Source organism: Mytilus californianus, unplaced genomic scaffold, assembly GCF_021869535.1.
Source record: "Mytilus californianus isolate M0D057914Y unplaced genomic scaffold, xbMytCali1.0.p SCAF_3, whole genome shotgun sequence".
NCBI classification, from domain to species: domain Eukaryota; kingdom Metazoa; phylum Mollusca; class Bivalvia; order Mytilida; family Mytilidae; genus Mytilus; species Mytilus californianus.
Genome location: NW_026262679.1, coordinates 61689441 through 61703730, shown reverse-complemented (window position 1 = coordinate 61703730; position 14290 = coordinate 61689441). Strand labels below are relative to the sequence as shown.

The 14290-nt window shown below is 32.5% G+C and overlaps 2 protein-coding genes across 2 annotated transcripts in view; one reads left to right on the top strand and one right to left on the bottom strand.

Moving 5' to 3' along the window:
* The window catches only part of LOC127734946 (uncharacterized), a 35306-nt gene extending 25423 nt beyond the window's left edge, over positions 1 to 9883 (bottom strand). Inside the window, exons 1-3 of the mRNA XM_052244995.1 lie at positions 9763 to 9883; positions 2725 to 3335; positions 1925 to 2215 (exon numbers count right to left, since the gene is read on the bottom strand). Coding sequence (XP_052100955.1) covers positions 1925 to 2215; positions 2725 to 3330 — 897 coding nt within the window. The 5' untranslated portion in view covers positions 3331 to 3335; positions 9763 to 9883. The remainder of the gene's footprint in view (positions 1 to 1924; positions 2216 to 2724; positions 3336 to 9762) is intronic.
* A 113-nt stretch (positions 9884 to 9996) lies between these two features.
* LOC127734952 (uncharacterized) overlaps positions 9997 to 14290 on the top strand; it is a 36483-nt gene continuing 32189 nt past the window's right edge. Inside the window, exon 1 of the mRNA XM_052245002.1 lies at positions 9997 to 10130. Within this exon, the coding sequence (XP_052100962.1) occupies positions 10043 to 10130 (88 nt within the window). The 5' untranslated portion in view covers positions 9997 to 10042. The remainder of the gene's footprint in view (positions 10131 to 14290) is intronic.

The window sequence follows — 14290 nt, the reverse complement described above, 5'->3', positions numbered from 1 at the left end:
GGCCTGATCTTTTAAATATTTGATTGCAGACAAAATATCCATGGAGTTAACTGGTTTTATGGGTTGATGTCCTGCTACCTACTATTTTAATATAATATACATTTTTCATAATACTTTACTAGAAAGTATACTATTCGTGTATAAATGTTCAGATGATGTGTATATGCAGCAATATATGATCATATATCAAAAACCTTTTCTCATCAAGGGTATCAATCTTGTCCCCTCCTCTTCACACTTGTCAGAATAAGCAAGAATTTAACAAGGTAATTATTTCCATTGGTCGCAGTTTTAACTGCCTCATCCAATCTAAAGTGCCTTTAAGATGATCATGTGTAAATGTAAAAAATATAAATAAACAATTGCCACATGCAGATTGTGAAAAAGTCTTAACCCCCTTAACATATATGATGGGATACTTTTAAAGTTTTTAATCACCTAATTGAAGTTCTTGGGTATATTCCTCTCAAATTTTGGAAATGTTAATGTATATAGCTTCACAAATTTTGTAAACACTGGACACAGTCATCATAACATCTTCAAAGTAAATATAGTACAAATACTTTCATTTGTTAAAAATGATGTAGTCGTAGTGGGTGTGACATTGATCTGTCCCTAGATGGCACAACGCTGTAAATTCTGTCCTAATTTGCAAAGGTGAAGAGGAAGGAGCTGGATCGTAACCCTTCGCTAGCACAGATGTGTATTAACCTGTTCCATGATTCATCTTCACTCTTAGAAGTACTGTAATCTTTTTATGCTGTTCTCAATGTCTCATATCATAAAAAAGAATTATTTTGTATTATACAATGTACTACTTTTTTGATACATTGTAGTAATTTAAAAAAGAATAAATTAATTGTAAATCGTCGATGATTGCAAGTTCGTTATGCTTGCAAGTTCGTGATATTTGGGGATTTCCACTTTATTCGTGACGTCATGCATAATTATTTATCATCGGCAACATGCTACTTCAAAAAAACTTAACCGGTAATTTTTCATTGCATTTTCACTAATATCGGCTTGAAAAAGAGAAGTTGTGTATGTTCTTGCATATTATTTGTTAAAACGTCTATTTCCACTATTACTGTTTATTCCTCTCCTAGAATTTCGTTGAATTCTTGGGAAAATCCTTTCAGCAATGTCATTGACATCTTAACAATGAGTCATAATCTATTTTTAGGTTATGTGGCGCTCTTTTCCCTTTTTTAAGGCCAAGAGTATTATTTTTATAAAGTCTGTATGTGAGATGAGTTTTTAAGATCAGAACAGGATTTGATATATTTTGATAAAACCAAACCTGCCGAACATTGGCTCGTAAAAGTAATTTAATCCTATGCCATTTAATGCAAATTGAATGAAAAAATACTTTGATGCATTAATGACATTGTGACATCGTTATAGTTATCTTAAACATGTCTAAAGTGTTTAATTCTGGACTTCCCAATTGACCATTGAAAGTCACGTGTAAAAATTAGAATAATTGTTGTAGGGAGAATAAAAAAGTTAGTATATTCCAATTTCTCTTTTTTTTTTCGAGATATTCATTTGTTATTTGATCTCAAATTTATTCTGTAATGTTCAAATACATAATACTATAGACCTGAACTATATATTGTTGCACATGCGCAAAAGCCACCGTCCAAGACAAAGGTCATGAACTTACAAGCATGTCTACTTATTTTACGGAATCTGGTCACAATACGAAACATAGACAGATTGACCATGTTTCTGAAGCTATTTATCAATTAAGTGTATCAGACTGTTTGCAAATAAGTAAAGCATATTTACATTCACAGTGGATAATATTTGCTCCAAGGTTGTGAATATTTTCTTCCGTTTAAAGTTAGGGTGACGAACTTCCAATCATCGAGGATACATGTATTTTACATTTTTTTAAATATGAAGAACCATTCAAAATTACCTCCTCCTTATATTCTATTATTTTCTTTGCAGTTGCTGTTATGCTATGAACAGTGGAGGAAATTTCTGTTGTTGATACACTTGTTTGAGATGTTCCCATGACTACTGTCTTTTGTTCTGATTTGATTTCCTTGATTGATGGTTTTGTTGTATCAGTTTCTGTTCCTGTGCCATCTATTTTCATCTTGACAGGAGGGAGTTCAAAATCAAATTCAGAGCCAGAGGAGCTATCTTGTCTTATCCTTTGCATTCCCATATCTGGAAATGAGGTCTCCTCCTGTAAGTCTTCCTCCTTAAATCAAAAAAGTAAAGTAATATACAAATTACAGAAGGATAGAAACAGTCTTTCACAAAATCAACATACTAAATAAAAATATCAGTATTCACTAAAGAGTGCATTCTCGGTATTGTTCTGAAAAGACATCTTCAAAATAAATAACTTATAATATTATCATGCAACCATCAGTGGGTCAGCAGATAATGTACAGTATGTGGCATTAGCCATATGTTCTTTACCTGAGTTTTTGTAAAAATTGGTTTGACCACTGAAAAGTGCATAAATTTGATTTTTTAAATACAAATGCTTTGAAAATTTCCAGTTTGTCAAAACATGTTGGTGGAGACCTCAATTGTTTAATGTGACAGACATGTTTGGCAGAAATGGTGACAGAAATGGTTTACTTTTATAAATTTTGACTTGGATGGAGAGTTGTCTCATTGGCACTCATACCACATCTTCTTATATCTATATACTATGTGCCTTAGTTCCTTCATATTAAAGTGAATAAAAAATATACTTACAATTTTTACATCTGAAGAGTCTTGTTGAGTCACATTAATCATATCTAAATCATCTTCTGTGGTAAATATTATCTTTTCACCTAGATGAATAATTTGCTTAGCCTTATCAACTGAGGTGTCTTTTCTCTCAGTAGTATTTTCATCTGCTGTTTTTATTTTTTTGTTATTTTCTTTATTTAAGTCAGACTGCCTTAATATCTCTGTATAAGCTTGTGTTGAGTTTCCTTCATCAACTTGAATTGATGTTTCAACATTTATTGGAGTTGAAATTTCAAATGTTGTTTCTCCAAAAGATTTGATGTCTTTAAATGTACCATCACCATCATGAAAACCAAGCAAATCAACAATGTTATCTTTACCAACACTGTCAGTATCCAAAGTAATATGAGTATCATTATTTTCTACCTCTATGCTTTCACCATTATTCAGGTCTGACTTTTCTTCAATAGATGATTCTATTGGAACATCATTTAAATTTTGAAAAATGTTAATTTCATCATTATCATGCGATTTGAATTCCCCTGGTGGATCAACAATATTTAAATCAAATCCATCACCATCACAATCTTCAGTAATCATAATGCTATCTAAGGAAACTGGATCCATAGCTCCTGAAAGTAAATAACTGTGTAATAATAAAGGACAGGCCTTTCATAAATATACATTAAGTTAAAAAAATCACAGATACCCAGCGATGGATTCCAGCAGGGGTGGCGCACCAAGTGCACACACATCTTAAATGGAAAAAAAATATAATTTTTGTAAGGGTCACTCCCCCACTTATCTCAAATCCTGGATCAGTATCTGGATACCCTGTCCTAAAATCCTACATGTATGCTAAAATAGCCAAAAATATTAAAATATCCTTTTATGTATCATCCAATAGGTCTTTGAGTTTGATGTTGAAATATTATTGATTAATCACATAAGGTTTTCAGATATGAACCTCAATGCAAATTTAGTTTCAAATTTTCTTAATACCCACAATGTTGATATACAAGAGGATTGTAGTCACTAGTAGTAAAACTTCGTTGATAATAAAATTGAGAATTGAAACATGTATTACTAATTTGTTGCAGAGAAAGGACCAAAATATGAAACTTTTCATAGTCACTCAAGAGTCAAATTCAAAAATGAAATGTACAAATGTAGATCATAGTGATTCAAATGTTGTAGTACATGGCTGTAGTGTTAAAAACCATTAATAAATAGTTATCAAAGGTACCAGGCTTATAATTTTAAACGCCAGACGTGCGTTTCGTCTACATAAGACTCATCAGTGATGCTCAGATCAAAAAAGTTTGAAAGCCAAAACAAGTACAAATTTGAAGAGCATTGAGGACCAAAAATTCCAAAAAGTTGTGCCAAATATGGCTAAGGTAATCTATGCCTTGGATAACAAAATCCTTAATATTTCGAATAATTCATACTTTTGCAAACAGTAAATTTATAAAAATGACCATATAATTGATATTCATGTCAATACCGAAGTGTTGACTACTGGGCTGTTGATACCCTCGGGGACGAAACATCCACCAGCTGTGGCATCGACCCAGTTGTGTAAATAGTTATCAAAGGCTGTCATTTAAGAATTTTGACATTTCTGTAAGACAGATCATGATGACAGGAATTTATTTGTATGAATTCATAATATTATGTATTTTACTTTTCCTACATTTTTTTCAATGATACTTTTTTTTTTATTCTTTTGTAGATAACATGAAAAGGGTTGTGAAATCACAAACTCCCTAGAATTCTTATGTGCCTTTCCCAAGCTTGTAATTCAGTGGTTGTCATTGGTTACTGACTTGCTGTATGTCAAATTCTTTTTTCGTTTAATGTTTTAGCAAAAATCAGGGTGTAGGTTTTCTCTTTTGAATTGTTTCAAATTTTGTAATGCTTCAGTCTTTATAGTTTTGATTTTGATCATTGTTGAAAGCTATCTGGTAACCTTTAGTTGTTAACCTCCTCTTCCTTTGGGAATTAGTGGATAATTATCTCAATTGTAATCATACCAAATCTCATTATTTTTATATTGATACTGTAAATATATAGCATGTACATACTTTAAAGGGAAAATAGTCATGACCACTCAGCATTCAAGTAAAAGTAAACAGAACCACAAAAATCTGCACTTTAAAGGTTAGGTTTGCATTAATCCTATTTTAAATCATAAAATGAAAATTTACAACAGAAATGTATCATCTAAATTATGCCTGTGCCAAATGAAACTTTTCAGTTATTTATGAATGAGTTAGGCCAGTTGACCTGAGATCAATTGGCGTAAATGACATCTTTAAAACATTAAACTATTACTGTGATATAATAGCTTATGCATTGTAACATCAGAAATATACAGGAAAATGCATGAATTCAAAAGCCGTCTTTAGAGCCTATTCAAATTTTTGGTTTGATGCCTTCCTCATTGTCCATGAGCAATCTAGATACAAGACTACTCAAAGAGTGGTTGACAGTCTTCTCTAATGTGCAGTGAGTGAGACACTTACCCCACATCAGGCATCTCATTTAACAACTAATTTCACACTAGATCAATGTGGCTGTGTATTTATACATCATGAAAAAAAAGACAGGGTGCAATTAAGGGCTCAACTCTGCCCAATTTTTTTATTGAAATTTGAACTTTTAGTTCAAGCGTTCTGTTTATGACGTGTTTTATAAAGATGATAAAATACAAAACCAAAACAGATAGTTAGCAATCCATGAAGGCAAAATAAATGTAGTTGTGATGTGATGGAACAGAATGTTAAGAACTGTGTTAAAGTTAAATGTATCCTTATGCAGTGTGGCTACTATCTTTGTGAATAGATTACTACAATGTACCAGGAAATGCATAACACACCTGTCAAGGAGAATACAGATTATTCTTTCTTGTTGCCAATACATCACATTTTTATGTTGTTAATCATCACTGATGCACACAGTAAGACATTACATGCTGGACTTAAAAGTGCAATTGCTTACATTCAATAGAGATATTGGATACCTTGAATAAGTTAATGTATAAACTTAGCACCCAACAAAAGGGCAAACAACTGTGGACATGAATATGATAAATTCTTGACCTTCCAAACATTACATGTATGTGCAAAAACTTTTACTTATTAGACCAAAAACAGGCCTTCATATCCCTTCTTTTTTAAGATTGTCCGAAAATGTGAGGTGTACGGGCATTTTGGTCACAATACCATAGACATGTCTAAAGGAATTTTAAGTATTATGATACTAGTATGACTACGCATTCCAAAAATGAAAAGCGAAAAAATCTGTATAAAATTGTTACCAGCTACTGTCAGGACATCTAAGAGTGATAATGTCATGTCCCAACACGTGTAACTTCCCTGGAATTTGACACTGGGAGAAAATCAGCACTAGGACAATTCTGCACTGTGAAAGGCATTTTGGCACCCGAATAAAAGACACATCAGCACCTCATAAAAACAAAATAAAGCTTCTTTGTTTATTTAATTTTGTTTTGGAGTTTTAAGATCTTATCATAAACAACAAAATGTATGACCTGATACTGATGTAGGTTTTCTTAATTTCATAAATGTCCTTGATTTGGAAGTTTTGTGAAATTATTCACAGGTATGAGACGAGATTTAAAAAAAATATATGTATAAGTCAGGAATCTGATGTTCAGTAGTTGTCGTTTGTTGATGTGGTTCATAAGTGTTTCTCGTTTCTCATTTTTTAAATAGATTAGACCGTTGGTTTTCCCGTTTGAATGGTTTTACACTAGTAATTTTGGGGGCCCTTTATAGCTTGCTGTTCGGTGTGAGCCAAGACTCTGTGTTGAAGACCGTACTTTGACCAATAATGGTTTACTTTTATAAATTTTGACTTGGATGGAAAGTTGTCTCATTGGCACTCATACCACATCTTCTTATATCTATAAACTAAATACACTAAGTTAGTGTAAGTTAGTATATTCAGTATGGCATATTTTTTTTAAATATCCTCATACCTGTGAAATTATTTGGGTCAGTCGTGGCAAATGTTTGGACATAAACCATGCAAATGCCATTTCCTGCACTGTTTATGTCATTGTTATAGACAATAGACATTTAGATATTATATAAATTCTTGTATGAAGTATTTCATAAAGTAGTTATCTAATGTTTTTTATTCAATTGTTATTTGGAGAAGTGGGTGTTGATGGCAGATCTTTTTTATGCCAAAACTCGGACCTGAATACGAAAAAGGAAAAAATATGAAAAACCTAAAATTCTATGGTCAGACTTTCCAATCTTCAATAACTTGTTTAATTTTATTTATATAAACTTCTATAAAACAGATATTTTTTTAACCAGGGGACTCCTGATCTAGAAATACAATATGATAAATATATAAATATATTGGAATTGTGTTCATTATTCTGAAATGTATAAATTGAAAGTTTGACATGCACGTGTGTCAGCTGTAATACACACCTTATATCAGGTGATAATAAGATCATCATGCATTGTTTTTACCACAACAAGCATTTCATTTTAATCTTTTAATCGAATTATTAGTTAATCCAGTTACAGGGCTTAAACAGTGTTTTAGCTGTTACAATTTAGGTAGCAATACACAGTTAGTTTCACATTTTGGCCACAGTAAATTTTTAAATATGAAAGCTTTTGTGCAATAAAATTGATTTTTAGATAGCTGAAGAATAATATAGCCATCAAAGCTGGTTTATATGAACATCAAGATTGTTTTTTGCATGTTTTATAGGCCATTTTTCTGTTAGACAGTCTGTATTTTCACATCTGTACCGACCATAGGTTCAGAAATTATTGTAGTGTTTTTTCAACAAATATTTGACCCCGGAACTTTTCATTGATAGATAAATGTCAATGGTTTCAGAAAAGGTATCACTCGAATGGATTGAAATTCTTCTTTGGATCAAATCTTGATGACTTTTGAGACATTTTCATCCCCTTTTTACAATATTTTGTATCAAATAAATGCAGATTGTTGCTATGGTTACACCAAAAAGAGATTATACATGTATTTCACCATTTTAACTATTGGAAATCAAATCTATGGAAAATTCTGTTTCCATACATATGCACATACATAACATAAACATTAAGCCTTATTTGTTAGAAAGCAAGAGAAAGAGGCTGGTTAAATATTATGAGTGTCAATTTTTAAGTTTTTTCCTAACTGTATTGCTACCTTAAATGTGCTAATCAATAAAACATGCATAAACAAATCCTTGAAAAACAAACTTGTTTATCACAAATAACTTTCATTTCTGCTTTAATGAAAATTATATTAATGTTTGGAAAGCTAACATGAATAAAATAAGGTAACCATAATATTTTCAGGCCTATGCATGTCCACGTATTCCAAATTGAAAGGAAATTGAAATTGACTAAAAAAAGTTATTGAAGTTAGTATGAATAATTCTACAGAGTACACATATTTTTCGGGTCTTTTCATTCCCCTTAAGGTCCAAGTTGTGGCACACACAAAATATTTTTCATTGTTTTTTTTAATCCTTCATAAAATTTTGTCTTTTCATTTAATAAATTCTTAACTTCAACAAAAACCCATTGAAAAAAAAATATTGGTTTTGAATAAGTCTGACAGTAGAATTTCAGACTCTTTCGGGTTTTTATTTCCCTGTTCAGGAATGTCAGGTCCGAGTTTTAGCATTGAAGAATGTTTTATAACAATTTTTTTTATTTAATAAAATATTTTGTTTCATACATTTCATGATGTGAATCTCCCAACGGGAGTACAATAATCCCGTTTTCAGGGGTCTCCTCAAGCTCCCGTCCTCCCATTGAGGAGAAAAAAATCCTGTGTATAAAAAATATCATGAATGGAAAATTTCAGACACCATTTTTTACTATGCTGTTTACAAACATCTATTATTGAAAACGTAAAAACCTGCATGAGTGTATTGAACGTATCCAGTGTAACATGCAACATGTTGATTTTGACCCTGGCCTAAGGCTCATATAATTAACAAGAGATAATAGTTTGATTGAACAATCAACATTGATAGGATATTAATTACTCAATATGGCTTCTGTTTATGGCACACACCAATGATGATTAAAGGTAAATACCGGCATTGATAGAAAATTGAAATATTGACAAAACATCTATCAGAAGGTTTTGATGCCAAAAAACATTTAATAAACTTTCACCTCAGCAAAGAAATGCTCACTGTATTTCACACTCCAATGCAGACATTAATGGACCTTCAGCATGCTCAAGAACATCCAAACTGATAGCAGAGAAACATTGACTCAAAAGATAATTCACAGCCTCCTCAGCATTAAGATTAACAACTACACAAACTGTTGTCCGGATCAGGATTACTTAAACTGTTAAATACAGAGTCAAGTGTAATAAAGGCAACCAAGTTAGCTTGTACTTCTTCAATCTTCAATGTATATGATCCAGTGTTCCATGACCAGTGCATTAGTTATTAAATAACATTTGTCAATGTAAGGGAGCTACCATTTGATTTTTATGGGGGGGCTAGGATGAAATTTGAAAAAAATAGGCAGGACAGGAGTTTTGAGTAAAAAAAAAGGCAGGAAATTATTTGCCACAAAAAAAGGCAGGATGACAATTTATGTAAAAAAAAGTCAGGATAAACTAAAAAAAAAAAAAGCAGGACCGAAAAGAGGGAAAAATAAAAAGGCAGGACAAATTTTTTCATCCTAGCCCCCCCATAAAAATCAAATGGTAGCTCCCTAATATAGACTGTGTAGAACGAAGTGCCAAAATGTCTTGTATCTTCTTACCACTTCCCTGAAAGAGGCAAGGCTTTCAATTTACAGAAAGTTCTGCATTTCCCTATCTATAAAGGATCAAACAAAACCAAGTTCTTACAAGATATCAGCATTCAGTCGTTTTTACACAACGCTAGCACTTCCATTATTGAATAAATATTGACAGGTGAAGGAAACTGGTAACTCACCAACTGACAAGTAGGGCTACAAGTACAGGAAACCCCTTCCTCATATATTCTTTTCCACAATAAAACTTTACATTTGTTTAACCTACATGTGATTAAGGAAACCGTGTAGTGTAGTATGCTTATAGAGATTCTAGAGCAAAATGTACACCCGAAGAACAAGAAGACAAGAAAGTTGTCAAGTAACATCAGCCATTTGTAAATAATCCATTCGGACCAATAATCAGAGACTTACTTAAATGAAAGAAAAACTACGAAATGTCTCGAACGAGTTTTAATCTACATCTATTATGCCCTTTCAAATGAGAAAATTTAAATGCATACATATAGCTTAAAAATAACATAGCTTCGAAGATAGTCAACATCGACATGTGGAAATTTTTTTCAATAGAATGTATAAAGTCTATTGGAATTTCCAACAAAGTATTGAATTGGAATATATTTAAAATTCAATTAGGTAAACATAACTATATAGACCTAGACCGAATTCTATATGGCATTTATTTCCTGATCTTCATTTGCTTTTTAGCTCACCTGGCCCGAAGGGCCAAGTGAGCCTTTCTCATCACTTGGCGTCCGTCGTCCGTCGTCCTGCGTCCAGCGTCCTGCGTCCTGCGTCCGTCGTCCGTAAACTTTTACAAAAATCTTCTCCTCTGAAACTACTGGGCCAAATTTGACCAAACTTGGCCACAATCATCATTGGGGTATCTAGTTTAAAAAATGTGTCCGGTGACCCGGCCAACCAACCAAGATGGCCGCCATGGCTAAAAATAGAACATAGGGGTAAAATGTAGATTTTGGCTTATATCTCTGAAACCAAAGCATAAAGAGCAAATCTGACATAGGGTAAAATTGTTAATCAGGTCAAGATCTATCTGCCCTGAAATTTTCAGATGAATCTGACAACCTGTTGTTGGGTTGCTGCCCCTGAATTGGTAATTTTAAGGAAATTTTGCCGTTTTTGGTTATTATCTTGAATATTATTATAGATAGAGATAAACTGTAAACAGCAATAATGTTCAGCAAAGTAAGATCTACAAATAAGTCAACTTGACCAAAATGGTCAGTTGACCCCTTAAGGAGTTATTGCCCTTTATAGTCAATTTTTAACCATTTTTCGTAAATTTTTGTTATCTTTTACAAAAATCTTCTCCTTTGAAACTACTAAGACAAATTTAACCAAACTTGTCCACAATCATCATTAGGGTATCTAGTTTTAAAAATGTGTCCGATGACCTCGCCCCATACCAAGATGGCCGACTTTGCTAAAAAATAGTACATAGGGTAAAATGCAGTTTTTGGCTCATATCTCTGAAACCAAAGCATTTAGAGTAAATCTGACATGTGGTAAAATTGTTCATTAGGTCAAGATCTATCTGCCTTGATATTTTCAGACCAATCAGGCAACACGTTGTTGGGTTGCTGCCCCTGAATTGGTAATTTTAAGAAAATTTTGCAGCTTTTGGTTATTATCTTGAATATTATTATAGATAGAGATAAACTGTAAACAGCAATAATGTACAGCAAAGTAAGATCTACAAATAAGTCAACACGACCAAAATTGTCAATTGACCCCTTAAGGAGTTATTGCCCTGTATAGTCAATTTTTTACAATTTTCATAAATTTTGTAAATTTTTGTAAATTTTTACAAAATATTTTCCACTGTAACTACTGGGCCAAGTTCATTATAGATAGAGATAATTGTATGCAGCAAGAATGTTCAGTAAAGTATGATCTACAAACACATCACAATCACCAAAACACAATTTTGTCATGAATCCATCTGTGTCCTTAGTTTAATATGCACATAGACCAAGGTGAGCGACACAGGCTCTTTAGAGCCTCTCGTTTAATACTAGTTTTACAGGCACTTGTTTCTAAATATACGTTGGTAGTGGATCTTCTCATGAGTCATGGATAGAAACAAGTGCCTGGGACTATTTTACTTTTTTCAATTTTCAATTATTTTTTTTTTTTAATGATCACAAGACCAATCTTGAGTTGTTTTTTATGAATAAGTTGCACCTGTTGACTGGAGTTCTAGGTCAAATGGTGTTAACACTGTCATTGAAGAGGGGGGGTCGGACCTTTATCAAGACTCCGGGATCGGGTGTTTTTAATCAGGCAACATGTTGTTGGGTTGCTGCCCCTGAATTGGTAATTTTAAGAAAATTTTGCAGCTTTTGGTTATTATCTTGAATATTATTATAGATAGAGATAAACTGTAAGCAGCAATAATGTACAGCAAAGTAAGATCTACAAATAAGTCAACACGACCAAAATTGTCAATTGACCCCTTAAGGAGTTATTGCCCTGTATAGTCAATTTTTTACAATTTTCATAAATTTTGTAAATTTTTGTAAATTTTTACAAAATATTTTCCACTGTAACTACTGGGCCAAGTTCATTATAGATAGAGATAATTGTATGCAGCAAGAATGTTCAGTAAAGTATGATCTACAAACACATCACAATCACCAAAACACAATTTTGTCATGAATCCATCTGTGTCCTTAGTTTAATATGCACATAGACCAAGGTGAGCGACACAGGCTCTTTAGAGCCTCTAGTTTAATACTAGTTTCACAGGCACTTGTTTCTAAATATACGTTGGTAGTGGATCTTCTCATGAGTCATGGATAGAAACAAGTGCCTGGGACTATTTTACTTTTTTCTATTTTTTCAATTATTTTTTTTTTAATGATCACAAGACCAATCTTGAGTTGTTTTTTATGAATAAGTTGCACCTGTTGACTGGAGTTCTAGGTCAAATGGTGTTAACACTGTCATTGAAGAGGGGGGGTCGGACCTTTATCAAGACTCCGGGATCGGGTGTTTTTAATCAGGCAACATGTTGTTGGGTTGCTGCCCCTGAATTGGTAATTTTAAGAAAATTTTGCAGCTTTTGGTTATTATCTTGAATATTATTATAGATAGAGATAAACTGTAAACAGCAATAATGTACAGCAAAGTAAGATCTACAAATAAGTCAACACGACCAAAATTGTCAATTGACCCCTTAAGGAGTTATTGCCCTGTATAGTCAATTTTTTACAATTTTCATAAATTTTGTAAATTTTTGTAAATTTTTACAAAATATTTTCCACTGTAACTACTGGGCCAAGTTCATTATAGATACAGATAATTGTATGCAGCAAGAATGTTCAGTAAAGTATGATCTACAAACACATCACAATCACCAAAACACAATTTTGTCATGAATCCATCTGTGTCCTTAGTTTAATATGCACATAGACCAAGGTGAGCGACACAGGCTCTTTAGAGCCTCTAGTTTAATACTAGTTTTACAGGCACTTGTTTCTAAATATACGTTGGTAGTGGATCTTCTCATGAGTCATGGATAGAAACAAGTGCCTGGGACTATTTTACTTTTTTCAATTTTCAATTATTTTTTTTTTTTAATGATCACAAGACCAATCTTGAGTTGTTTTTTATGAATAAGTTGCACCTGTTGACTGGAGTTCTAGGTCAAATGGTGTTAACACTGTCATTGAAGAGGGGGGGTCGGACCTTTATCAAGACTCCGGGATCGGGTGTTTTTAATCAGGCAACATGTTGTTGGGTTGCTGCCCCTGAATTGGTAATTTTAAGAAAATTTTGCAGCTTTTGGTTATTATCTTGAATATTATTATAGATAGAGATAAACTGTAAACAGCAATAATGTACAGCAAAGTAAGATCTACAAATAAGTCAACACGACCAAAATTGTCAATTGACCCCTTAAGGAGTTATTGCCCTTTATAGTCAATTTTTTACAATTTTCATAAATTTTGTAAATTTTTGTAAATTTTTACAAAATATTTTCCACTGTAACTACTGGGCCAAGTTCATTATAGATAGAGATAATTGTATGCAGCAAGAATGTTCAGTAAAGTATGATCTACAAACACATCACCATCACCAAAACACAATTTTGTCATGAATCCATCTGTGCCCTTAGTTTAATATGCACATAGACCAAGGTGAGCGACACAGGCTCTTTAGAGCCTCTAGTTTAATACTAGTTTCACAGGCACTTGTTTCTAAATATACGTTGGTAGTGGATCTTCTCATGAGTCATGGATAGAAACAAGTGCCTGGGACTATTTTACTTTTTTCTATTTTTTCAATTATTTTTTTTTTTAATGATCACAAGTCCAATCTTGAGTTGTATTTTATTTTTACTTGTTAGCACTGGCAGCCATGTTGATTGACTGACTTAAATGAAAACACATATTTTATAGTAAATACCCTAAGTCAAATTTGGTTGAAAATGATAGCAAAAACTGACATGGCCTTTTAGGCCAGGTGAACTAAAAATCAACAGCTTCCTCCGGGAACTTATCTTTTATTTCTGTCTTTAATTGGGCAGATGTTCTCTTGCCCCATGTGATTGGAAAAATAATTCTATATCTGATACTAATAATTTGTCTAAGAAATTTGATAGTTTGTTATTAGATAAATTTGTTTTTAACTCAAAAGTTATTTAATGATTGTTTTATAGAGGGAATTATGTTGCTTCACATGTATTAATAGTTTATAAATTTATGTGTGAGAATGTTTCTCCATTCATGATTTGTTTTGCAAGTTGTGATGATGTTGCATGTAGATGTAGA